The 25,603-nt window shown below is 38.0% G+C and overlaps 1 protein-coding gene across 1 annotated transcript in view; it reads right to left on the bottom strand.

The window, feature by feature from the left end:
- Positions 1–25,603, bottom strand: part of SEMA5A (semaphorin 5A) — a 169,099-nt gene that overhangs the window by 32,828 nt on the left and 110,668 nt on the right. Inside the window, exons 12-15 of the mRNA XM_063298707.1 lie at positions 12,453–12,660; positions 11,632–11,749; positions 5,375–5,556; positions 3,497–3,640 (exon numbers count right to left, since the gene is read on the bottom strand). Coding sequence (XP_063154777.1) covers positions 3,497–3,640; positions 5,375–5,556; positions 11,632–11,749; positions 12,453–12,660 — 652 coding nt within the window. The remainder of the gene's footprint in view (positions 1–3,496; positions 3,641–5,374; positions 5,557–11,631; positions 11,750–12,452; positions 12,661–25,603) is intronic.

The raw sequence follows: 25,603 nt of genomic DNA, 5'->3' as shown, positions 1-25,603 counted from the left end.
AATGCATATATACAGGTCTACACATGAAACACACATAATAATTTTGTAACTTCTGGCCTATATTTGAATCTGAATGTTCAAGGGTTCCCTGAGGCCTGAAAAATATTTCAGGGGTTCCTCCAGGGTCAAAAAGTTGAGAAAGGCTGAGTTATACTATCTACACTTGCTATTGTTATCATTCTCACAGCAATAATTAATTAATTAATATTGTCCACTAATTTTTGCTCAGACACTAACACTTACCCTTTTTTCCCCAGTTCTGATCTTTGCATAGTGCTCTGATTCCCATGGAGATCTCTAAAGTACTCTTTCCAACATTCCCTCGTTTCAATTTTGTCCTTTTTTTTTTTCCATTTTTTTCCACATCACTTCATCAGTTTGATTTTTAATTCTATCCAATCTGCTGGAAGCTTCTTCTTTAGTCATCTTCACCCACCTCCAAAACAACTTTTTATAATACATAATAATAATATCCCCTCTAAAGGAACAGTACCTCATCGTGGTGGATGGGCCTGCATGCTCTAGTGATGCTAAGGGCTATGCTGAACAGGTGCAACCATATCAGACAGGTCTTAGCTGAAGAGTCGGACTAAATCTGTTCCAAAAAACCCATTCAATATGGTGAGAATATGCCATTCAAATTTCATGCTGGATTGACTGTCACCTAGATTAACAAGAGTCATGTTGGATGCTATGGCTCCCAGATATTTATCGAAAAATGTGCTACAGGGCTCAGCTCCCTCTGCTAGGCAACCAGGGCATGGAGCTTACAGGCTACTGGAAGGCAACTGAAAGCAAAGAATTTGGTCAAAAGAAGAAAGATACTCAATTATGGAATGTTTCTACCAATTGGAACCATTGAAACGTGGATTTCAAAATTGAATGTACCAGCTTTGGAAAGAAAGACATCCCGATTTAGAGGTTCATGAGCAGAGATTTAAGGACCAAAGGCGTGTAATTTTGAAACACAAATTGTTTACCGATGCTGAATTGAAAGTAATTGAAAAACAAGCAACTCAAAATTCAGGTTTACTCAGAACTACCAGGAATAATAATACCAATTTGCAAAGTCAGCAACAAACAGTAGAAAGTGAGGTTATTGATGTTAATGAAGAACAACAAGGAGAAGAAACTGAAGTTGCTAAAGGACTGCAAGCACTATTGGTTAATGAAGAACTAGTTGGAAAAATCAAGGATTGAATGAAAGAAGAAGGAATATGTTTGCCAAAATTGAATCAAATTAACAGGAAGGCTTTGGCTAAAATTGTGAAAAATATTAATGAAGCTGTTAAAATTATTCCAACTGAAACATTGACCCAAAAGAACCATCTGATGTATGCTGCAGCCTATGTAACCACTAAAGAATTGGGGCTTAAAATACAAAGGGATGAAGTCATTAAAAAAGGAAAACCTAAATGGAAAATGTGTTTGGAATTGAAGATAAAGAAAATTCGCATTGATCTGAGCAATTTGAAGAATTTGAGGTAAGGAAACTTGAAGAATAAGAAAATCAAAGCTAGCCTGTGTGTGAAGTACAACCTTTACAAGAGTAAAGGAAACGCAGAGGCTGTAGAACAATTGAAACAAAAAGTCATGGCTATTGCAGAGAAAATCAAGTGATAAGAATTGAATAATTCAATTCCAACAGAATTTGCAGTTTAGAGCAAATCAGCATCTATTCTACAACACCCTTGAAAATGGGAAAGGATTGACCACAAATACTGAAAAGCCTGAGAAAGAGGAAACCCTAAAATTTTGGAAAAGTTTGTGGGAAAACAACAGGAGTCACAATAGAAATGCAACATGGATCAAGCAAGTTGAAAATGCAGTGAAAGTACTCAGTATGGAAGACATTAGGATAATTGAGAAAATGGTACAAAAGCAATCAGAGAAGGTCAAAAACTGGAGTGCTCCTGGACCAGATGAGCTCCATGGATTTTGACTAAAATCATTGACTCGACACTTAAGGTTGGCAAACCAGGTGAACAGGGTTTTGAAAGTACCAGAAAATGAAGAATGGCTAACAACTGGAAGGACATTCCTAATTCAGGAGGGAATTCAGAAGGGAAATGAGCCTGGAAACTACAGACCCGTAACCTGTTTGCCAACAACATACAAGCTACTTACAGGCATAATTGCAAATCAAATCTTTTCAAATAGCTATTTCAATAGCTATTTGAAAAGGAATGATTTACTCCCTGTAAAACAAAAAGGGTGCTGCAAAAATTCGACAGGAACGAAGGACCAGTTATTGATTGACAAGTTGGTTTTGAAGAATTCGAAAAAAAAGAACAATCGTATTTATTTATTTTTATTTTATTTATTGTTGTAAAATTTCTATTACTGCCCATCTCCCCCCAAAGCAGGGGACTCTTTATGACTTGGACAGACTCTAAAAAGACATTCAATTCTGTTTCACATAGTTGGATTGAGAAATGTCTCAAAATTTTTGGAATTAGCAGAAACATTTGGCAATTTATGAACACTTCAGCGAGGTTTTGGTGAAGGAAGCTAATGGCTGATGGGGAAGAGTTAAAAGTCGAAGTCAGACATGGAATTTTCCAAGGTGACTCATTATCAACCTTACTCTTTATTCTATCAATGGCCTCCCTATCAACAGTTTTGAACAAAACAAACTGTGGATATGAATTGGCTGAAAAAAGGAGTAAAAATTTCACATTTACTCTATATGGATGATTTAAAATTATTTGGAAAAATGAAGGCTGAACTAGATTCCTTCTTTAAAAGCACAAAAGAATTCAGTAAAGGTATTGGAAAGCAATTTGGCATCAACAACTCTGCAACCATAGCCATAAAGGCAGGTAAAATTGTTGAGGGTGATGGAATACAGCTTAACAATGAAGATTTGATAAAGACAGTAGCACCAAAAGAAGGCTATAAATATTTTGGAGTTTTGGAAGTTTCCGATTTATTACAGAATCAAGTAAAAGAATATACGTCTACCAAATATATCAAATGAGTTCAGAAAATTTTGAAATCAAAGCTAAATGGTGGAAACATCATTAAAGCAATTAATACCTGGGCAGTCCTTGTTATTCTATACACAGCAGGAACAGTTGACTGGACCCAGATAGATCTCAATAACTTGGATCAGAAGACCATAAAACTAATGACAATGCACCATGCTTTGCAACCAAAAAGTGATATTGATTGGCTGTATTTGCCAAGAGCCAAAGGGGTTAGAGGACTCCAACAGGTGAAATAAACTTAGAGGAAGAAAAGCATGGCTTGAATGACTACATTAAGAAATTAGCCACTTTCTTAATATCTAAAAAGGGAAGGTTGGAGATGAGCCAACAGTTGTCTAAGATTTCTGAGTTAAGGGATGGCTTCTTGAGGAATTTATTTCCAATGTTCTGCAGGGTTGGAAAGAATAGAAGCAGCAACTTATACAAAGGATGAGTGATATTAAGGACAACATGGTAACACAGATACAAACAAAGAGGAAGCAAATGATGGCGATATTAGCTATTACCTCTCTTCACGGTTCTGCCCAACACATACACGGCCTCCATGCCGAGGGCTTGGGTTACTGCAAGAACGTTGGCGTACTTGAAAGCCTATTCCACAAGAGGTGCTGCAAGGAGACCAGGCTGACCATGGAGTCCAGCCTCCATTTCTGTAAGAACAACAGATCATGCTCAGTAATTTCTAGGGATGCATGTCCAAACAAATATTTGATTCCTCAGGGGAGAAAAGTTCTTTGTTAGGTACCTGGAGAGAGAACAATGATGATCAACAAAAGACTTAAGTGTCTTTTCATCAACTCTAGAGATCTCGCTACAAAGCCCAAGCAGCTTTTTAAAAACGGCCAATCTAACATGGCATTAGTTACATGGTTAGACCCTCTGTTTTTCCAGAAGATCTGATTTTTCCCAGTTGAGAATTCCTTTTGAGGAAATCTTCCCACAATCTTGGAGCAGAATACATGTTTCTTGAGCAACAAGCTTTTGTGGAATGATCTCTGGGAAAATCTAATTTCTCCAAAACTGAAGTATTATTTTGGATCTTTCCACCAACGAAGCAACTACAGTATGCCATTATGTTAAAGTTGTTTTGTTTTGTTTTGCAATCATTGGGTCATGGGCTGTGCCTATTTTGGTCTAAACAGAATCACCATTGGAAAAATCATAAGAGAAGATATCATACTTCAGCATTTACTGTTCTCACATGATTTTCTATGACACTAAAATAAAAGAATCATGTATATTTGTAATGGGTTGTGAGAATAACCTTGGGAGACAGGAGGAAGAGCCACAGCCAGGGCAATGGTTGGATAAGAGACATCTCAGCCCACAGAAGGAATGGGGGTGGAGAAAGCATCTCAGAAGGGATCCTCCCTAGTTCTCTGGACAGTAAAGGCAAGGGAGGGGAGAAGGGCTTTCAGACTTGAAAGTTTCTGTTACAGTAACCATACAATGAAGTTAGTGTTAGTACTCATGGTTTTGGTTTCTTGTCTGGACTACCTCAAAGGGCTGACAATATTTCAGCTGTATGCTCTTTAAAAAAGAAAAAGAAAGAATTGTATGGCTAAATCAAAGTCTGCCAAATTTCAAACTTGTATTTAATAGCAAAAATTTAAATCGTGGAACTCATGAAACCTCTTAGTTATTCATATTTTAACCACAGTTCAAGTCAACCCCTTTCTCTCTTATCATTTCAAATGATCTAACGTACCATTAAAAACAGCATACATCTGAAAACTACACTTTAGTTTAAAATAAAATCCTCCCAATATATAGAACCTCTGCTTGAAAAAATCAGCGAAATAATGTATGTAGGCTGAGGACATGAGTACCAAAGAAAGGGATGAGGTAGGATTGAACTGTTAGGCAAACAGGTCTGCCACAGGTAATTTAAGACTCTATACTGTAGTTTGTGTCATAGTTTTTTGTTTTAGAAGACTAAAGGATTCTTCAATCTTTTAATAGTAAGAAATCCATGTTAGATACTGAGGGTGCATTTAAGAGACAGCTATGTTCAGTCACAACTCCTTAATATTACATAGTCTGGGATCCGGATCTACCCCTTAACCTGGAAAAGGCAGAATCTGAAAAGCAAGTAAGTCTGGATCAAGTTGGTTGCAAGATCCATCATTAGCCTGCACTAAGTGCAAATTGAGGCATTTTTATGCTTACTGGTGCATTTGGAGTCCTGGAAAACGGCACATTTTGGACCAGCTGGAGCCAGAATTACTTGTTATCAAATGTACAATGTGTATAATCTATTGTATTATATTGACTTAAACATACAGAATAAAATGTGAAGTGGCTCTACTGTCAGCAATGACCAGGATGTACAAATAGTTTCCCAACAATTCAGTATCATAGTGCTTATTTTACTTTTTACATACCTGGAGCAGTTAACAATCTCAATACTTGACCCTTCGCACTGGCGGCCCCCACATTTTGGAACTGGATTGTCACATAAGCGTGTTCTACAGAGGCAGAAGCCTACACTAGATCCTTCTACATGTGTACAAGGCTTCCACTCTGACCAGGTCCCAAAATGGCCATCCACAGTCAAATTCCTCTTCTGGAAACCAAAGAGAAAACAATAAATTCCAGTCATCATATTTAAGATAATAGATAATCATTATATAAATAATTATAGGTCCAAGTTGCCTCATTCGTCAACAACACAGCCTTGTTATAATTGCCCTTGTGTTGATAACTTCAAGCTTAGATAATTGTGAGGGGCTTAATGTGTTGGTGACTGCAGTTAATGCACACTGCTAGGACTGAGATACTGTATCAGGGGAGACCCTTACTGCACACATCTCACACCTGTAGTATTGGTTGTACTGTATGCTAGTAACTAATTAGCTATCAAACTATTTTAAGTTGGTATTGCTAGTTTATAAAGCTTTAAACAACTTATGACCAGGTTGTCTAAGGAACCATCTACTTTCATACAGGTTTACCCTGTCTGAGGGACCACCTCTCCCACTATGAACCTACTAACTATTTAGAGCAGCAGGAAAGGCCCTTTTGAAGGAACTTTTCCTGCCAGAAGCTTGGCTATCTGGTAAGCAGAAGATGACCTCCACCTGTCTTGCTCCTAGCTAATGGAATGTCCTCAAGAACATTCTCCCAGGATTCAAGAAAATGGGCAAAAAGACATCTCTTTTATAAAGCTTTTAACCGTTAAATTGATTTTACAGGTGGTCCTCTTCTGCTTCTTGTTTAATAACCACTCATTCAGTGACCATTCAAACAGTGACAGTGCTGAACGAGTGATAGTTACAACAGGACCTTGTACTTATGGCCATTGCAGCATCCCTGCGGTCACATGATCATGATCTAGGTGTTTGGCGCCTGGCTTGCAATTATGACATTGCAGAATCCCACGGTTATATGATCTCAATTTGCGACCTTCTCTGTCAGCTTCCCACAAGCAAAGTCAAAGGGGAAGCTGGCAGGAAGTCAGAAGGCATGGCCAAGTGAGGTCCTCACTTAATGACCTGTGTGGTCCTCGCTTAACAAGTGGAACTGCCAGAACTGCCATCTCCAAGTGGCGCAGTTACGTAGTTTTTTTTGCTTATAACTGTGTCGCTTAATGACAGAGTTTCCAGTCCCAATTAGCATTATTAAGCGAGGATTACCTGTAATTGTCCTACTTTTTAATCAATTTTTCCCTTTACTATTATTATATTTTTCTCCCACCATCCATCCATCCATCCAGTCAACTCAAGGTGACAAACCTTGATATTCCTTGATATTTAATACTCTTCCCTCCTACTTTTTTTCCACAACATCAACCCTGTGAGGTGTGTTGGGCTGAGAGATAGTGACTGGCCCAAAGTAACCCAGCCGGCTTTCATGCCTAAGGGAGGCCTAGAACTCAGTCTCCTGCTTTCTACACCAGCCCCTTAACCACTATAATTTTAATATATTTATTGGTGTAAGGCTCCTTTGAGTGCTTATATAAGCAAAGTGAGATTATATATATACACACACACAGACGTACACACATACATATATACACAAACATACATACACACATAACATACACACACACACACACACACTGTATAACAAGGTTATTTATAAGCAGAAAGGCAGGTATAAATTTAATCATCACTTTCCTGAAGGGCTTGCTGGACAAGAAAAACACTGAGCGGAAAACCTCTACTGTACATCAAGTGTGCAGAAATAAAGGATGTATTTGTACACACACAGTGACAGAGAATTGAACATTGTTTCCAGACTTTTTAGCTAAGATCAAGTGTAGTGAGTATTGAACCAAAGAAAGAAAGAGGATTGCAAATGGACCCTGCAACTGTCATGTTGTTGGTTGCCAAAACAACATGGCCTTGCCAGGCTTTCTTACATTTGCAGTTACAAGCTGTGAATTCATGCTCAAATACTAAGTACAGTGGATATTGTTCTGCTTTTCATGTGCCTTTCAAGATGCCCCCTGCTGAGCATCTGGGTAAGGAAGTTAAGCAAGCTCTGTTGATTGATTGGTTTTAGTGTTGCTTTTTTCTGTTCTAAGTTTTTCAGCCTTGGGCATTTTTTATCTGGATTGCAGCTTTAATGTTATTGTTTAGTTTTAATTCTTGTACAGGTCATCACTATGAGATGGGCAGCCATATCTATCATATAAATAAATAAATAAGCAAGCAAGCAAGCCCTGGTTTTCTGCCATAAGAACAAGTCGAGCAAGCATTCAGCTTACACAATCCTGTCAACCCAGCATGGCCATGAGAAATTCAAAAGATCGTGCTTTTACTTTCAATTAACTATATTTTTATATATTGTTTGCACGATGGTTGGTTTGAATAAGATGGTTTTGTGACTTAAAGTCCTTTCCCTTATACTGTATAAGCAACTTATACTGTCTTGTGGAATCACCCAACCATTGCTGTGCCAAAATGACAGTAAAGAAGACATGGATTACATCACTGCGGGGAAGGGCTGGTGATGCTATGAAGATACTATTATTCATTAGTGAGGACATGACCACTAGTCAAGAAAAGTTTCTTTCAAATAAATTATGAGGTCAGATGACAAATCATGGTTAATTCAAACCAAAAGTAAACACTTCTGAAATCTTCCTAAATGAAGGGGAAGGGAAAGTGCGTAAGTCTTGATGGCTCATTCTCATCATGTTAAATGTTGGTGTAATGTGATTTCAGAATATGGCATATGTATATGATCTAGTACTCCTTCCAACTATAATAACAACAAACAGTTTTTCTGTTCATCTTCACATGATTTCTCACATCACAGCTCAGAGAAAATTAATGGTAGCTGAGCCACAGAGTCAAGAATGACGAGGTGCATTTACTGCTAACCTATACTACTTCCAAGATAATGCCTGATCACAATGAATGTTCCCCTTTAAAAAAAACAAAAACAGAACAACATTCTGCTTATAGGAAATTTGCATGCCAGAGATAAGAGTTCTAGCTTAAATTTCCTGATATGTTAGATTTCCACATAAAAGAAGTACTTACATTGAGCAAATGCTCACTATGCCCTGAAACGTAGGCTAAAAATCCATAAAATAGTCCTCCAAGGGCTTTAATGTGTAACCACACATAACAGCCTTTGGAAGACTATTGTATGGATTTTTCTCATCCACCATGAGAAATTTTCTACATTTCAGAACAAAATGCTTTCTTCCCCTTTTCTCTTCATACAGATATGTTCTTCATTAGTGTGAATATTATCTTAACAGAGGGATTTTTTCCATTCAGGAGTCACTGAGGCAGCTGAAGCTGCTGAATCATGGCCACACTGTATGCAAAATGTATTACCAGCTGCCTGCCATCCAGCTGTCTCAAGGCAGAGACAGCCAGAGCCATCAAATCATTCCAGTGGCAGAGCAACTGTGCTAGATGCTAACATCTGCAGATATGATAATTGGGCATCTGAAAGTTGCTTTCTGGCTCCACCAGCATGACTTTTGATTCTGTAGGGTTCAATTAGAATAGTTCAGTTCTCTGCTTTGTCATTTGCTTCATACGTATAAATCAAAAAGGAATTCAGTGCTTCAACTGGAAACAGACTCTTAAACACAAAGAGGCTGTTTACTACACTGAAAGTGATTTCCGTACATATTCTCTGTCCTAAAAACATTTGTGTCACGAAAAATATATATTTCTGTCTTCATCAGTCACCAGTACATTTTGTGCTAAGTCACAAAATGAGCATATTCAAGTAACATGTAAATTCTCTAAAGGTTAATGTGGAAAGCGGTAGAAAGGGAAAAATTATCTACAAATACTTCAGACAGCTCTCAGGTACAAGGCCCACATCTATGGCCTTTTGCTGTAAAGGGGGCATCTGCTCACCACAACAAGAAAGACCTTGTGAGTTTAAGGAAGGCATGAAACTTTGATGTGTTCTATTTCTGCCTTTCCCAAAGCCCAGAGCGAAACTCTGTAAAATCAGTAGCCAGTGGGGGGAAAAACATAGATAGGTTGGCTCAGTTGTCCATGGCACCATCATAGGCAAGCTGTAGGGGATCAGGTTATCTGCAGAATGTGAACTCCCCTATGAACTTCATGGCTCATGGAGATAGTGGTTAGAAGTTCTGTTCTTGTGGCAATGACTTTGAAATACACAATTCTGCAAAAAGGGTATGGACAGCTTAAGTTGTGCCTACTGTATTGAGGAAACAATACAATTTTATCCAATCCCATGAAATATGGGGCTCTCAAGGAGTATGAGTGGATCAAATGCTTTGGCTAAATGAGTTCTGGAGCAACAGACACAAATGAAGATTATTTAAGGTTTCTGAAAAGTAGCCAAGAACAGATACTGGCAAAATTCTATGCTCTCTTCTTTTTAAGGTCTTTATGAATGGCTACTTCAGAATGTAGAATATTAACAATTCTCTCCCTCCTTGAATTCCTGGGTAGGGCAGTGACAACTACAGATCTTCAGACCTCTGGCATTAATGTAATTAAAAACAAATTTAAAAAATCTTTAGCTAACAACAGCAGAAGGAAATCTTATTCCTAAGCTCTGTGTGAAGTAGATCTTCAGTCCCATCTCCTTTTTTAAAATTCTTTCAGCTTCCCACTTCTTCCTTAATATATGTTAGACTTTTCCTTTTATCTTTCTGTTTTATTGCATGCAATGCCCTGCCTCTGGGACCTCTTTTCACTTAATTCAACTTGTTTTTCCCTTCTTTAAGAACACAAAGGTAATGTCAGCTAGTATACTTAGAAAACTTACAGTTGACAGCAAAGAACTGAAGGTGGTAGATAGCTTTGTTTCCTTGGGCCCAAGGGAACAGATAAAGATGGGCAATGTGCTGGAGAGGTAAGGTGGAGATTAATTCTAGGATGGAAGGCAATGAAAAACTTAGACAAGACTTATTTATTTATTTAGGTTATGGACTCTTCAACAATAACAGTTTAAAGCACTGGTCTTTCCAGTGATAATGCACAGCTCTAAAAGCTGGACACAGAGAGAAAGAGAAAAAGACAGACATCTTCAAATTATGGATCTGAAGATTGTTTCTGAAAGTGCTACGGACAACAAGAAAAATGATCAATCAGTCCTGAATCAAATAAAGGCTGATTGTTCCCTTGAAGTGATGATCAGCAAGCAAAAGCTTACATATTTCAGGCATCTGATGGAATGGATGATGAACTAGAAAAAAATAAGTTTGGTTGTCAAGACTGAGGAAAGATTAATGTGTTCTATTTCACAGCAGATAAGATGGATAGATGGGATCACAGAGATAACTAGAATGTCCTTAGAGGAACTATGAGTTAATGCTGGGTCAGGTTAAGATGGGAGCATTTATTCCTGTATTTACCAGGAGCTGAGCCCATCTTGATGGCACCTAACTTCAGTCAAAATCATACAGCATTTTTTGTCATCCCACACTGCTGCAGGTTTTTCTCTGTTATTTTCCTTCTTCATCTTTTCAGTTCTTTCCCTATCTTCTCTACCCACATACTCTATGTCCTCCATCTCCATCCACTGCTATGACCTTTTTGCTACTGGGACTCACTTCCCATTCTGTTTCCAAAAAGAGTTTTCCTGCCTGCCCTTCAACCTTAAATCAGTTCCATCTTCCTGTCCCAGTTCTGTATGAGACTTCCATAACCATTCCTCCACCTCTCTCTTTGACAATATTCTATTGTCAATATTCCATTGCTACATTGACCAGGTTATGTATGTATATTGTTATATATATAAAATTGTAGGTGGGTAACTTTGTGACTCATACATATAAATTATGCTTTATAAAAGCTTGCTAAGAATAGAGAAAAACACTAAATCTCTAGCTCTGATCAAAGAGAAAACACACAAATTGGTATTATTTGGATGAAATCATATAGCGCTAATTGCCTTGTTCAAAGAGACAGGGGAGGCAGGCTAAAACCATCCCAGAAGGCTCCTTTGCTGAACCACCAATTATCACAATTACTCTGTGGAAAGATCCTAAAAGTTTCTTTTTTGGTTTAGAATAATACTTTTTGAATTGTCATTTACAACTGTTTTTATTGCTTGCAAGCTGCTTTGAGAGGATTATTATAAATAATTACAATGATGAAATGGCTAACAAGAATAAAGTTGATTCTATGGAAATCACTTGGATTCAGACAACTTGAAAAGGATGGCACATCTGAATTCTACTTACTGGACACAGAGAGATGCTTTGCTCCCATTGACTCATGCTCAAGCTTTCTTCCAATGGTGTGCATTTCCTTAGCACCAAGTCCCAGCCGCAGTAAGGATCCTGAGATCCAACACACGTGCTGAAAATACAAATCTAAAATATCAGACTGCAGCACAGAAATTCTCACATTTTATTCATGGAAAAGGACCTTTCTTAATATGCCATGTAAAGACCCACTGAGTAGGACAAGCTGCCTGAAGATGGAAGTACAGTGTAGAGAATTCCTTGTTTTCTCCAGTCCTATTTATTCTACACTTTCCTAACTGAACTGAGACTACTGCTGTCCAGGCAAAGCAAAAAGTAAGGCCTATCCCCCTCTTTTAATTTTTTAAAATCTGGCCCTAACTCTTCAAATACTTCTTCAGGACCCTGAACAGAAGGCAGCTCTTTTTTCAACCTAAGTGTTGAATTTTCCTACTGATAATTTTAGTTAGCTGGTGCTAATAACAACTTTCTGGAAACATTCTACTTTGCCTAAGATGGAAAACTGCTTTAGGTAAGAGAGTTATGAGACTGGAGGGTATAACTGAAAGGTTAATCAACTGAATCTGATTCATTAGGAGTGGTGTTGCCATCTAACACATTTGGAGACTGTTGTTATGATAATGGGAATAACAGTGGTATACCCTTCTTGCAATTGATGTCTTTCCTCTATTAAACTGAAAATTGTTCTACTTCAGATAGCGACTTAATGAAAATAGTTTAAAATTAGGTAACACTGTAATTATATTTTACTCATCTTTCCACACAGATCTTTTAAGGTCAGCCAATCAGACAGATACCTGCGTGTTTTGTAAAACTGGCATCTCTTCAGTGGGATCTTCACCACGCTTCTCTGAAGTCCCACATATAGAGCACTCTGACTGTGTAAAATCTGCAGGCTCTTGATGGGCTCCCACCGCTTCTTTGGGAAGATGTGAATCTCCTCTAGCAAGCAACTGTTTGCTGTCTGGTTAACTGGGGCAAGGATTTTCTTAATTGTCCCATGATCTGTAAAACAAGAAGTGAGTCAAATCAAGAACTTACCAATATGTTATTCTCACAATCTCTTTCACATACATTTCAATAGAAAGAGAAGAAAGGAAACTATCCTGAGGAAGTGAGGTGGAAGCTGAATATTGCTATTCTTTGAAGCTCAAAAAAACAACAACAGCTGCCTTATACCATTGATCCAACCTGCTTTTCTGTTATAGCTGAAAGCAGTGTTTCAACACTTTCTGCAAGATTCTTTTTCAATCCACTTGGTATACCTCCTTTTGACTGAAACATGGTAGTGGCGACTGAGCTTTCTGAATGCAAATTGATTCCTCCCAGACACAGTTTCCTACTCTGCCAGGGCTGTGGCAGACAGGAGGATGAAAGCAGATTAGTAATTCAGTATGAGCCATCAAGGCTAGCAGAACTTTTCTCAACCTGGTGCATTCCAGATGTACTGATCAACTATCGCCATCTTAGGACAAAGATGCTGTAGTTCAATGCACCTGGGGGACCTCAGGTCCAAGAAATTTGTCTAGCAATGTAAGATTGTAGCTTCATATTTCGAAGGCATGGATAATAACATTAGGTTTATCAAAAAAACTATTTAAAGGAAAGGATGGTAAACCAGGGTACCTGCCCATTTCCTAAAAAGGACTGTCACTAAATTTTACTCTTATAATAATTTTTAAAGCCACATTCCCTTTTCTTGCCTCAGGTATTCATAACTGTTCCCTGTCCTAAGCATATTTATTCAATTTGTTGCACATATACCAAAATGTTACTGATAATAGGCACATATAAATAGAAGGACTATGATTGTCAGACTAGCCCATCTGCCTAGCATCACCCTGTTGCTTGCTCCTTAGATAAGTAGCTAGGAGCAGCATCATTCTAAGGCACTAGAGTTTCAAAAGCATTCTAGCATATACGGCAATTACATTCTTTTTGTACTTTTGATGCTCGGGCCAAAAAGGGTAGGTCATCACTCTTATGAAAGGTTCTCCTGCTCAGACAACCATTTTTCCTTCAAACAAAAAATGGCACAAGCACAGTATCCATGCAGAAAGAGATTCCCATTACATTCACAACAACATTAACCAATTTGTTAACAGGAACTTAGTCCAACCAATATAACAAGGAACAGAAGGTCCATGCACATCTCCTATCCAGCCCATGCCTACCAGTAAAGACTAGCAAGTGATAGATGAGGTATACCAGGGGAATAATTCAGCATATCATTTGTAAGTGTGTGCAGAGGAATTCTCCTACAGAATATAAGCAGCCCTGTTTTGCCACTCCCCCTCCATATGGTACGTGGGAGCATGTTGATGTTTATTCGTTTAGTCGCTTCCGGCTCTTTGTGACTTCATGGACCAGCCCACGCCAGAGCTTCCTGTCGGTCGTCAACACCCCCAGCTCCCCCAGGGACGAGTCCGTCACCTCTAGAATATCATCTATCCATCTTGCCCTTGATCGGCCCCTCTTCCTTTTGCCTTCCACTCTCCCTAGCATCAGCACCTTCTCCAGGGTGTCCTGTCTTCTCATTATGTGGCCAAAGTATTTCAGTTTTGCCTTTAATATCATTCCCTCAAGTGAGCAGTCTGGCTTTATTTCCTGGAGGATGGACTGGTTTGATCTTCTTGCAGTCCAAGGCACTCAGAATTTTCCTCCAACATCACAGTTCAAAAGCATCGATCTTCCTTCTCTCAGCCTTCCTTATGGTCCAGCTCTCGCAGCCATATGTTACTACGGGGAACACCATTGCTTTAACTATGCGGACCTTTGATGTCAGTGTGATGTCTCTGCTCTTAACTATTTTATCGAGATTGGTCATTGCTCTTCTCCCAAGGATTAAGCGTCTTCTGATTTCCTGACTGCAGTCAGCATCTGCAGTAATCTTCGCGCCTAGAAATACCAAGTCTTTCACTGCTTCTACATTTTCTCCCTCTATTTGCCAGTTATCAATCAAGCTGGTTGCCATCATCTTGGTTTTTTTGAGGTTTAGCTGCAAGCCAGCTTTTGCACTTTCTTCTTTCACCTTCATCATAAGGCTCCTCAGTTCCTCTTTGCTTTCAGCCATCAAAGTGGTATCATCTGCATATCTGAGATTGTTAATGTTTCTTCCAAAGATTTTAACTCCAGCCTTGGATTCCTCAAGCCCAGGTTGTCGCATGATGTGTTCTGCATACAAGTTGAATAGGTAGGGTGAGAGGATACAGCCCTGCCGTACTCCTTTCCCAATCTTAAACCAGTCTGTTGTTCTGTGGTCTGTTCTTACTGTTGCTATTTGGTCCTTATACAGATTCTTCAGGAGGCATACAAGATGACTTGGTATCCCCATACCACTAAGAACTTGCCACAATTTGTTATGGTCCACACAGTCAAAGGCTTTAGAATAGTCAATAAAACAGAAATAGATGTTTTTCTGAAACTCCCTGGCTTTTTCCATTATCCAGCAGATACTGGCAATTTGGTCCCTAGTTCCCCTGCCTTTTCTAAACCCAGCTTGTACATCTGGCAATTCTCGCTCCATGAATTGCTGAAGTCTACCTTACAGGATCTTGAGCATTACCTTACTGGCATGTGAAATGAGTGCCACTATTCGATAGTTTGAACATTCTTTAGTGTTCCCCTTTTTTGGCATGGGGATGTAAGTTGATTTTTTCCAATCTGATGGCCATTCTTGTGCTTTCCAAATTTGCTGGCATATAGCATGCCTTACCTTGACAGCATCATCTTGCAAGATTTTGAACAGTTCAGCTGGGATGCCGTCGTCTCCTGCTGCCTTGTTATTAGCAATGCTTCTTAAGGCCCATTCAACCTCACTCTTCAGGATGTCTGGCTCTAGCTCACTGACCACACCATCAGAGCTATCCCTGATATTGTTATCCTTCCTATACAGGTCTTTTGTATATTCTTGCCACCTTTTCTTGATCTCTTCTTCTTCTGTTAGGTCCTTGCCATCTTTGTTTTTGATCATACCCATTTTGGCCTGGAATTTACCTCCAATGTTTCTAATTTTATGGAAGAGGTCTCTTGTCCTTCCTATTCTATTGTCTTCTTCCACTTCCACGCATTGCTTGTTTAAAAATAATTCCTTATCTCTTCTAGCTAACCTCTGGAATTTTGCATTTAATGGGGCATATCTCCCCCTATCACTGTTGCCTTTTGCTTTCCTGACTGTATAGATGTCCGCCACCTTTGGCTGCAAAGGATGTAGTCAATCTGATTTCGGTGTTGTCCATCTGGTGAAGTCCATCTATAAAGCCGTCTCTTAGGTTGTTGGAAGAGAGTGTTTGTTATGCAGAGTGAATTGTCTTGGCAAAATTCTATCAGCCTATGTCCTGCTTCGTTTTGTTCTCTTACCTGTAATTCCAGGTCCACCTTAGCATTCCAGTCTCCTGTGATGAAAATAACATCTTTTAGGCGTGTTATCCAGTAGGTGCTGCAGATCCTCATAGAACTGCTCTACTTCAGCTTCTTCAGCATCTGTGGTTGGGCCGTATATTTGGATCACTGTGATGTTAGATGGCTTGCCCTGAATTTGAATTGAGATCATTCTGTCGTTTTTTGGGTTGTATCCAAGCACTGCTTTAGCCACTTTACTATTAATTAGGAAGGCTACTCCATTTCTTCTGTGGTCCTCTTGTCCACAGTAGTAGATCTGGTGGTCATTTGATGTGAAGTGGCCCATTCCAGTCCATTTCAGTTCAGTGACGCCCAAAATGTCTATCTTTAATCTTGACATCTCACCAATAACCACATCCAATTTGCCCTGGCTCATAGATCTTACATTCCAGGTTCCAATGGTGTGTTGATCCTTAGAACATCGGATTCGCCGTTCACCACCAGCACCGTTGGCTGCTAGCCGTCCTTTCGGCTTTGAGCTAGCTGCGTCATCACGTCTGGGGCTAGTTGAGCTCATCCTCTGTTCCTCCCCAGTAGCATTTTGACCATCTTCCGACCTGGGAGTCTCATCTTCCGATGGTATACCGACATATCTCTGGTTGTACTGATCCATTTAGTTTTCACGGCAAGAATACTGGGGTGGGTTGCCATTACCTTCCCCAGGAATCGCATTTAGTCTGACCTCTCTGTCATGACCTTCCCGTCTTGGGTGGCCCTTCATGGTTTAGCTCATGGCATCACTGAGGTGCTCAAGCTCCAGCACCACGACAAGGTAACGATCCTTTGCTGAAGAAGGGAGCATACCTGACCTTAAAGCAGAATACATTCTGTTCATGCCAACATTATCTGCTTTCTTTCTGTTTCTGCAATAGTCTTCATACATCATACGCTTTCCAGACCTTGAATGCATTGTTACAAAAATCTTATAATTTACACACACACTCTCCCCCAAAAGCTGTACTTAGACAATCACAAAGAAATTGTAATTCATTATCTTACGACTCATTATTCCGAATCCTCAAATGTAATACTCTGAAGATGAACATTTTGTCAAGAAATTGACATAATGGACAAAACCAACTTGAAAAGCTGTGTTCCAGAGCAAGGAATACTAGCTGCAGCCACGAACAGTGGCAAGATTAGCACAGCCAATTTGAAAACAGAGCAGGATGCATAATAAACATACATGTGCTGGATTCTGACCTTTATTACACTTCTGTTTTCACATTAAGTTTATATATAAACTGTTCAGACAATATTAAAGCAAAATAGTTTCCATACAAACAGGTCAAATGACCAAGTATTCTCTCCTTGGTATGTCTTGAATTTTACATTAGGCTAAGTCTGAAATGTTAGGCTTCACAGATGTTAGACTTCACAGATCAGTAGGAATAAAGGTTATAGATTTCCAGTTCTGAAGATCTTTTTTCATTTAAGTGGTTCTGTCTATCAATTTAACAAAACTTTTAGTATAGCCTCAGCTAACTACAAAATATTTCACCAGAGGAAAGGTCTTCCCATGAGTCAGTAGCTGGTTAAAAATAATAGAAAATGGGAATTAATGTTTTCCAAGCATCTGCTTTTTTCTTTTTTGTTTTTTTACTTATCTTTTGACCTTGCTAACTTTTAAGTCCTGTATGTTCCCTTGGGCATAGAAGTCTGGAGGTAGGGGTAGCCTGTCAATTTGATTCTGCATTAATATGAATTGAGTTAGATTGTCCTCAGGTGCCATTATATCATTGTTACTATGTTATTATTAATTGTCTGTTTTTTCTTCTGTTGGTTTTTTAATCCTATGTTTGCCACCCAGAGTCACAATCGCAAGATGGGCAGCTACAAAAATGAAATAATAGCAATCAGTCAATCAATCAGGAGCAAAATGCTTTCTCTAAACTGGGGAATGCGCATTAAAATGGCAAATGTTCAAGGTTAACAAGTATAAACTGATGCACATGCTGTGCTGATGGGATCTGTAGTGGTGGTGATTGACCAGGGAAGGTATTAGATAGCTCCACGGAAATGTCAACTCAATGTGCAGTTGCTATAAAAAAGGTAAATACCATGTTGGAAATTATTATTTTTTAAATGAAAATAAAGATCCAAAGAAGCTTCAAAACTGCAAACTTCAGACACATACATCTGCATTTCCTGTGCACAACTGAAAAGGCAGGATTTTACTTCCATTTTGAGAATGCAATTAGATAATCAGGTATGCATTCTGAGAACCAAATATTTTGATAATTACTTATTTCTGTACAAAAGTTTAAACCATTCAAATATTGTAGTTATGGTTATTTTTCACATTCTCGGAATACCTTTAATTTGTATTTTTTCTATTGTTTATAGTTGTATATCCAAATATTATGCAAAATAAAGGCTTGTAGCTGTTAAAAAGAACTGAGTGCAAAGGAAAAAAAGAATAAAAAGGGGAAGGTTAGTGCTTACATAATTCTATGATCAGGATATATATAATTTGAAAGGGGACAAGTTACCTGGCCTGGAATTAAAAATAAGCTACCTTCATAAAATCACACCATTTTTGTATATGCTGTGCAACCACTGATAGGGAAAATCCCAAACCAGACACCATATAATTGTTCTCTCAAAAGCATTATTTTTCCTGTCATGCCCTTAAAAAAATTGTTTGAAATTATAAGCCATAGGAGGAAACTGGCTATTGATTCCCAATTCAGTCATACTGCTCTTTTGAACAACTGGTTTAAAATTTAATTATACATATACTTCAGTAGCTATGGTAGGTCAGGATCTGAAGAATGACTTTAATTTCCCCAAAGACTTGGGTGTGTTATATGGGGATTTTTTTCTGGAACAACAGACCTAACTCTTTCCTGCCAAGCCTCATCACAAACAGCCTTTAATTGTTTCCATATGGTCCAGATTTAATGAAAAGTTTAAGGATTAAATTATTTCTATATTGATACTAAATTGATTCTCTGTGTGTGGATGGGTATATTCTTTTATATTTATTTTAATCACTATATGGTGTGTAGTTTTTATGTCATATAATCACTTACATTTTTTGTTTTACTTGTTTTAACTTACCGTTAAAACAAAAACAAATGACTTATAATAGTTCCTTTAGCGTCATATGTTTGCTCTGCGGTATAAAGAAATGGGTGTCATCTAGAGAGTTGTGGATCTGTATGCAAACAGGAATTCATAGGCTGGTGATAGCTGCATGATACACTCCTGTGAAGTTGGTTTTTACTTATGATTTTTCTGTGGCATTATGTGACTCCTGGTGGTTTCGAGCAGAATAATAAATGCAATAAAATGTGAAATGTGAACAATTAGAAACAGTTAAATACTAACCCAGTTGAAAACCAGTTTGGTGTAGTGCTAAAGGTGCTGGCCTAGAAACCAGGAGACTGTGAGTTCTAAGCCTGCCTTAGGCATGAAAGCCAGCTGGGTGACCTTGGGCCAGCCACTCTCTCTCAGCCCAACCCAACCCAACCCACCTCACAGAGTTGTGGTTGTGGGAAAAATAGGAGGCAAGCAGGAGTATTAGGTATGTTTGCTGCCTTCAGTTATATATAATAAAGGTGGGATAAAAATATAACAACCCCCTTTTTTTCTGGTGCCCTTTACTAATGGTAGCAATCAGATCCCAAATGGTCTGTGAAACAGTGTTGTTTCCACAGCCATTCTAAAAGAGAGCATCATCTCTCTCTTTCCCTCTCATATAATCCAGAGGGAAGGGATTACACTGGAGAAATGATGCTGCCACCCCCTCCATCTCTTGGATGGAAGGGACATAAGCATATCTTCCTGGGATAAGCTTATAGGACCAATGGGTCTACTGAAAGGAGATAATCTCTGAGATACCCAGGAGCTAAACCAAGTGGATCAAAAGCTAGTATTTTGAATTATACCTGGAAGCCTATCAGAAGCCAATGCAGGAATTACCATGGATGAATTTGGTGAAAAATTGTGCAGCATTCTGAAAGACTGGGATCCAGAGGAAAAGGTTATTCTGTTACACATCATGAATAGACAACTGGGAACAAAGTGAAAGAGTACAGGCAAAATGTTCCTCTGAACGAATGAAAAGTATTATTGTTTGGTGATGAATATCTGCTTTAAAAAAGTTTATTTGTTTCAAATATACGGCTTAAATATGAAGCCCACTTCTGTGTACATATGGCAAAGGAATACATCTAAAAGTGTGACTGATTCGTCTATGATAAAAACCTAAGAGAATTGATAATGAACGCAAGAGTGATGAGAGGGTCTGAGTGAAGGACAGGCTGTTATTTAATAGTATCAAGAGCAGATCTTAGGAAAAAATGGACATGAAAAGGAAAGATGTGAAAGAAACGAGACTGAAAGTAGAACAACTGCAGGAAGACAAAGTACGAACCCTATATGATAAAGAAGTATTAGAAAAGAAATTAATCTCACAACAGGCTGAAAGGAAAATGGACGTAAAAGAAAGAATGTGGGAACTGCTTGGTACAGATTGAAAAAAAGAAGTGTCTGAAGCTACACTACTGTAATGGGAATTGTAATAGAGGATGCTTGGTGGACTTGCGCTGTGAAATAGTCTGTGCAAGAGAAAGAAATGCACATAAGAAAATAATGGCTGCAAAAAGAACCCAATAAAAGATACTTTGCATTGCGTATAAAGAGGAAAAAGTTGCTTCAAAGAATGCAATCAAAGACAGCAAGGAAGAGTTAATATTAAAAGAGGCAGAGAAAATGCAGAGATTTTAATGGAAATAAAAATTGTTTTTGAAGACAGTGAAAAGGACTAACAGCCTCCAGAAGAATGAATGGCATTAAGAATAAAAATGATTAAATGGTTTCAGATGAAATATAAGTAAACGAGTGTTGTAAAAAAGTATTTGAGAGATCTGCATGGGAACAACAGTGATATATTGAAAACTGAAATTGAAATGAATGCTACAAATAATAAATGTTTTATGTTTTAAAATGATACGGCTGTAGGTATAGATTTTGTAACTGGAGAAATGTTGAAATATGGCGTGGATTGTTTACAGAGAGCAATTGTGCAACCTGCTTGAAGTGTGTGTGAAGACTGTATTTGGATGAATGCTGTTCCTGTCCTTCTATACAAAAGGAAAGGTAGCAAAACTAAATGCAAAAATATTGAATTTATTAAGTATCCCTCAGAAGGAGCATCACAGAATTCTGATAGAAAGGGTACAATAGGAGACAAAATTTGGGGAAGTCCACTGTGGCTTTATGCACAGAGGATATGCCAACCAGATTTTTCTTCTTTAGTGAGAAAAAAGCAAAATGTATGAATAACAGAAAGATAGGTTATTGCATATTGGTTAATTTAGCAAAAGCATATAATGAGAAATATGGAATGTTTCATGCAAATATGGTGTGGAAGTTTGGTTGCTGAATGCAGTAAGAGTTCCAAATATATTGGAACTAAACTATGAATGAAAATAAATGGACTGCTTAGCAACTAGTACATCCTTGAAGAATAGGATTTATGATATCCCTTAGTTGTTTAATGGATGGATGGAGAAATGGAATGCTTGTGGTGAATTTAGAGGGTGATGGTTGGGAACAGGAATGCTTATGAATGCAGATAATGCCATGTTGTTGGCTGAGAACCCAAAGAGTTTGCAGCAAATCCTAGACTGTTTGTATGGTGCAACAAAGAGTATGGATCTGAAAATCGATGTATCAAAGATCACAGTAACAGAATAAACAATTTCAAATTATACATACAGTAATTGACAAAAACATAGAGAAAGTAAATGGATTGTATACCTTGCTAAAAGTTTACTATGGATAAGGAAATGCTTGGAGGAATTTTAAGAAGTGCAAATGTTGACAGAAAGGCAGTGGTGGTCCTCAGTTTGCAGCAGCAAATGAATGGTTGTCAAAAGAAGTAAAAAAAATCCTGATTCTAATGCGTACTGCTTCTGCTCATTTTCTTATATAAGGGTTGGGTATCCCTGAAGGGACATCAAAATAAGTTGAATGCAGTAGGAATGGGGAAGTTATGAAGTGTTTGTAGTAAATCAAGAAAAAGTAGGGCCAAGAATGAATAGGTGATGAATATGAGCTGAATACAAAAATAAATGGCCAATGGAAAAAATACATTAATGTCCAATGGGGGAAAAATACACTGAGATGGTTTGTTCCTATATAAGAATTGAATAAGGATCAAATTGCAAACGAAGAGTGAACAGAACAAGAGGAAGCAGAGGATAGAGAAACTAATTGTTGGATCAAGTTGATGAGATCCTGAAAAAGAACAAGGGGAGAAGTCTAACGAATAAAAGACAATGTATGGATCAGTGGATAATGTGCAAAGGCAGAAAGATAAAATGAATGGTGTGATTTAAATGAGATTTAGATTACTTTTTATCTCCTGCTTTAAATTACTTTTGCTCACTACTTTCTAGTCTTTCTTTTCTGTGCTGTTATGCTTCTTAGCCCAAAAAGCAATAGGGTGATGAATATCAATGCATATTCATGTTTTTTGTTCCAATAGTAAAATTCATAATGATAATTCATAATGAAATTCAACAAATAATTCAATGAAAATTCATAACAATTCATGACAAAACAAGTTCATAATGATTTAAAATCCATAATAAGTTTAGAGATAAAAAAAGGTTGATAGACTGGCAGGTATGAGTCTATTATTTTACATGCTTCACTGAAATGCGTACATAATTTAATTTCTACAGTTTGTGGAATTATCACAGTCTGGTTAAAAAAGAAAAGCCTGAGCATGTCTGTAGGCACACATACAGAGACACAGAGGGACATACAAAGACATAACCCACAAGAGCCGAGCTAATATGCAATAACGCATAACTATGCTACCCAGCTACTCCAAAAGTAATTATAATGCTAGTTTACATAAAACTTCAGATTAGTGAAACAGCGTATTATACTTTGCAAGCACCCTGATTTTTTTTCCAAAATCTTCCAAAATTATACTTAATTGAATCGTTTCACACAGCACGGGAAAAGGACTGAGAAAGAAGATGTGAAAGGCATAAATAACTGCAGGTTATGAATCTTTACAGAACTTTGATAGTTCAACGTTCACTTCTAATTCTGCCTGAAGGCCACACACAGGCTAGAAACACCTGTACCTACACATTGAGACTTGTATATGAATTTAGATCTAATCCACGTACCCCTTCACAAAAGAGTTTTGTTTTTCTTAGCTTCAGAGATTCTGAATGGTCATTCAGTAAAGCACAAGAGGAAAAATCTGGAACTTGCCTCATTTTATCTAAAATCTGAAAGGAAGATTCGATACAGTAAATTGCACAGCTAACTACTAGGAGTTCATCTCTCCTTTTACATTTTTAAAAAAAATTATTACTGTCTGAAAGATGGTTTCATGTAAGTATATATCATTTCAGCATAATGAAGATACTTCTTTCAACAACTTGCAATACAAAAGTTGAGGTCATTGTAACATAATCGACGTAAGGAACTCCTGCAGACTAGACACACAATGTACTACTCAATCAGTTGCTAAGCCATTGCAGTTGTTAAGCAAGGCACCATGTGACTGGACCCGATTTTATGGCCATTTTTGCAGTGGTCATAAAGCAAGTCACACAGTTGTAAAGCAAATCAGTTGTTTCCAATCGATTTTTCAGGTTGGAAGCTGGCTGGAAAGGTTGTAAATTGTGGTCATGTGACCGTGGGATGCCAGTTGCCAAGTGCCCAAATCATGATCCTTGACCTTGGGAGTGGTGTGACGGTCCTAACTTTGAGGACGGGTTGTAAATAACGTTTTTTTTAGCCCTGTCATATCTCTGAACCATGGTTAAACAAAAGGTCATTAAGCGGGAACTACCTGCACTATGGAGAGCCAATTTGGTGTAGTGGTTAAGACATTAGGAAACCAGGAGGCCGTGAGTTCCAGTTCTGCCTTAGGCACAAAGCCAGCTGGGTGACCTGGGTCATTTTTTCTCAGCCCTAGGAAGGAGGTAATGGCAAACCACTTCTGAAAATCCTTGCCAAGAAAACTGAAGGGTCTTGTCCAGGCCGTCTCCAAGAATCGGACACGATTGAACGGATTAAAAAAAACACTGTATACTATGAGCCAGAACAGTGTATGGCTCTTAAACAACATACCAAGCAAATAAAAAATACTGGACAAGGACTAAAAACACTTGAGCTGTCTATCAATAATAGCCAAGTGGAAAGACATTCACATAATAACAAACTTGCTTCTGAAAATATTTCCATTCCAAACACATTTGTCTAACTATGAGACAACTAGTAGTTGTCTAACTACTAGCTCAGGATTTCATTTCTGCCAGCCTTAACTCAAAAGAAATGGAAGACAAAAAATAGATCTTATTGGCATTTTAGTGTCTTCAAAACTCACAGTATATATTCAAGATGATTTTATAACTACATTTTTTGTTGATTATTCATGCTATATGCATGTTTATATTCTTCTCAGGTTTGTTAGATTTTGAACAGTGTACACTCAACATACAGATTCAAAACTTGAAAGCTTCATTTTAAGTACCAGACATTTCAAATACTACACCGCAGTTACATTGCATGAAAATGAATTAACACTAGTTCTAGTTATAAATATATTTTAAGCTTCTTATTTCTCATATTTATACTAAATGTGATACTTCTGCAGTCATAAACTCATAATTTTATGATGAACATTATTTTATATATAATGCAGTACAACCTTTCTGTTTTAACTTATTCCATTTTTATTGTTTTATTAGGTGGGTTGGCGATGCATATTCCTCAAAGGAAGATTACATTGGGAAATAAATAAATAAATAAATCACTGTATTTTTAAAATATTAAACTTGTCCACACTTCCATGCCAGAAATCATATCATGAAGTCGTTACTTTTCTGTTTCTTTTGCCAAGCCGTTTGGCAAAAATGTCAAATTCAGTTTAGGTACAATTATTTTGTTTGGAAATCCAATAAAGTTAACAGGAGAATGAGGAGATGAAACAGAGATGTTGTTCTGTTTTTATGATTTTTCTTAAAGAAAATTATAGATGGACATATTGGCTTGGATTCTGAGAGACACTTGTGTAAAACCAGAGGCCATCAGGAAAGAATTGCTGACTTTCATTACTAACCTCTTTGATAGAGAACTTGGCACATACAGTTCACGGAAGGGCCGTGAACCCACAGAAGAGGTTGTGGGCTTGGAGGGGAGCATAAATGACTAAGAAAATATTAATGCATGAACAGAATTCAGCTTATATGTTTGGACTAAACTCCTGCTACTAATTCACTTTACAATGTACAAAAGATGGACAAGGAGGTTTAATATGCAAGATGTCACGAGCGCTGATGGTGAGCAGGAGGGGGCCCCTATCCAGGGGGGAAAACGCACGCGTAGTCTAGAGACTTTGAGCTGTCATTCAAAGAAACCCAGAACAGACCCGCCTTGAGTTTTGGGGTTTATCTGTCTGGGTTTTCTCACGCTTCTTCAGTTTGGTAGGATTTTCTGTCTACTGTAGCAGTAATAAAACACTAGAGACCTATTCCTCATCTCAGCGTGGTTCCTGTTTGTCAGG

This window comes from Candoia aspera, chromosome 3, assembly GCF_035149785.1.
Source record: "Candoia aspera isolate rCanAsp1 chromosome 3, rCanAsp1.hap2, whole genome shotgun sequence".
Lineage (NCBI taxonomy): Eukaryota > Metazoa > Chordata > Lepidosauria > Squamata > Boidae > Candoia > Candoia aspera.
The sequence above is the reverse complement of the archived record's forward strand: the minus strand, read 5'-3'. Positions and strand labels throughout refer to the sequence as shown.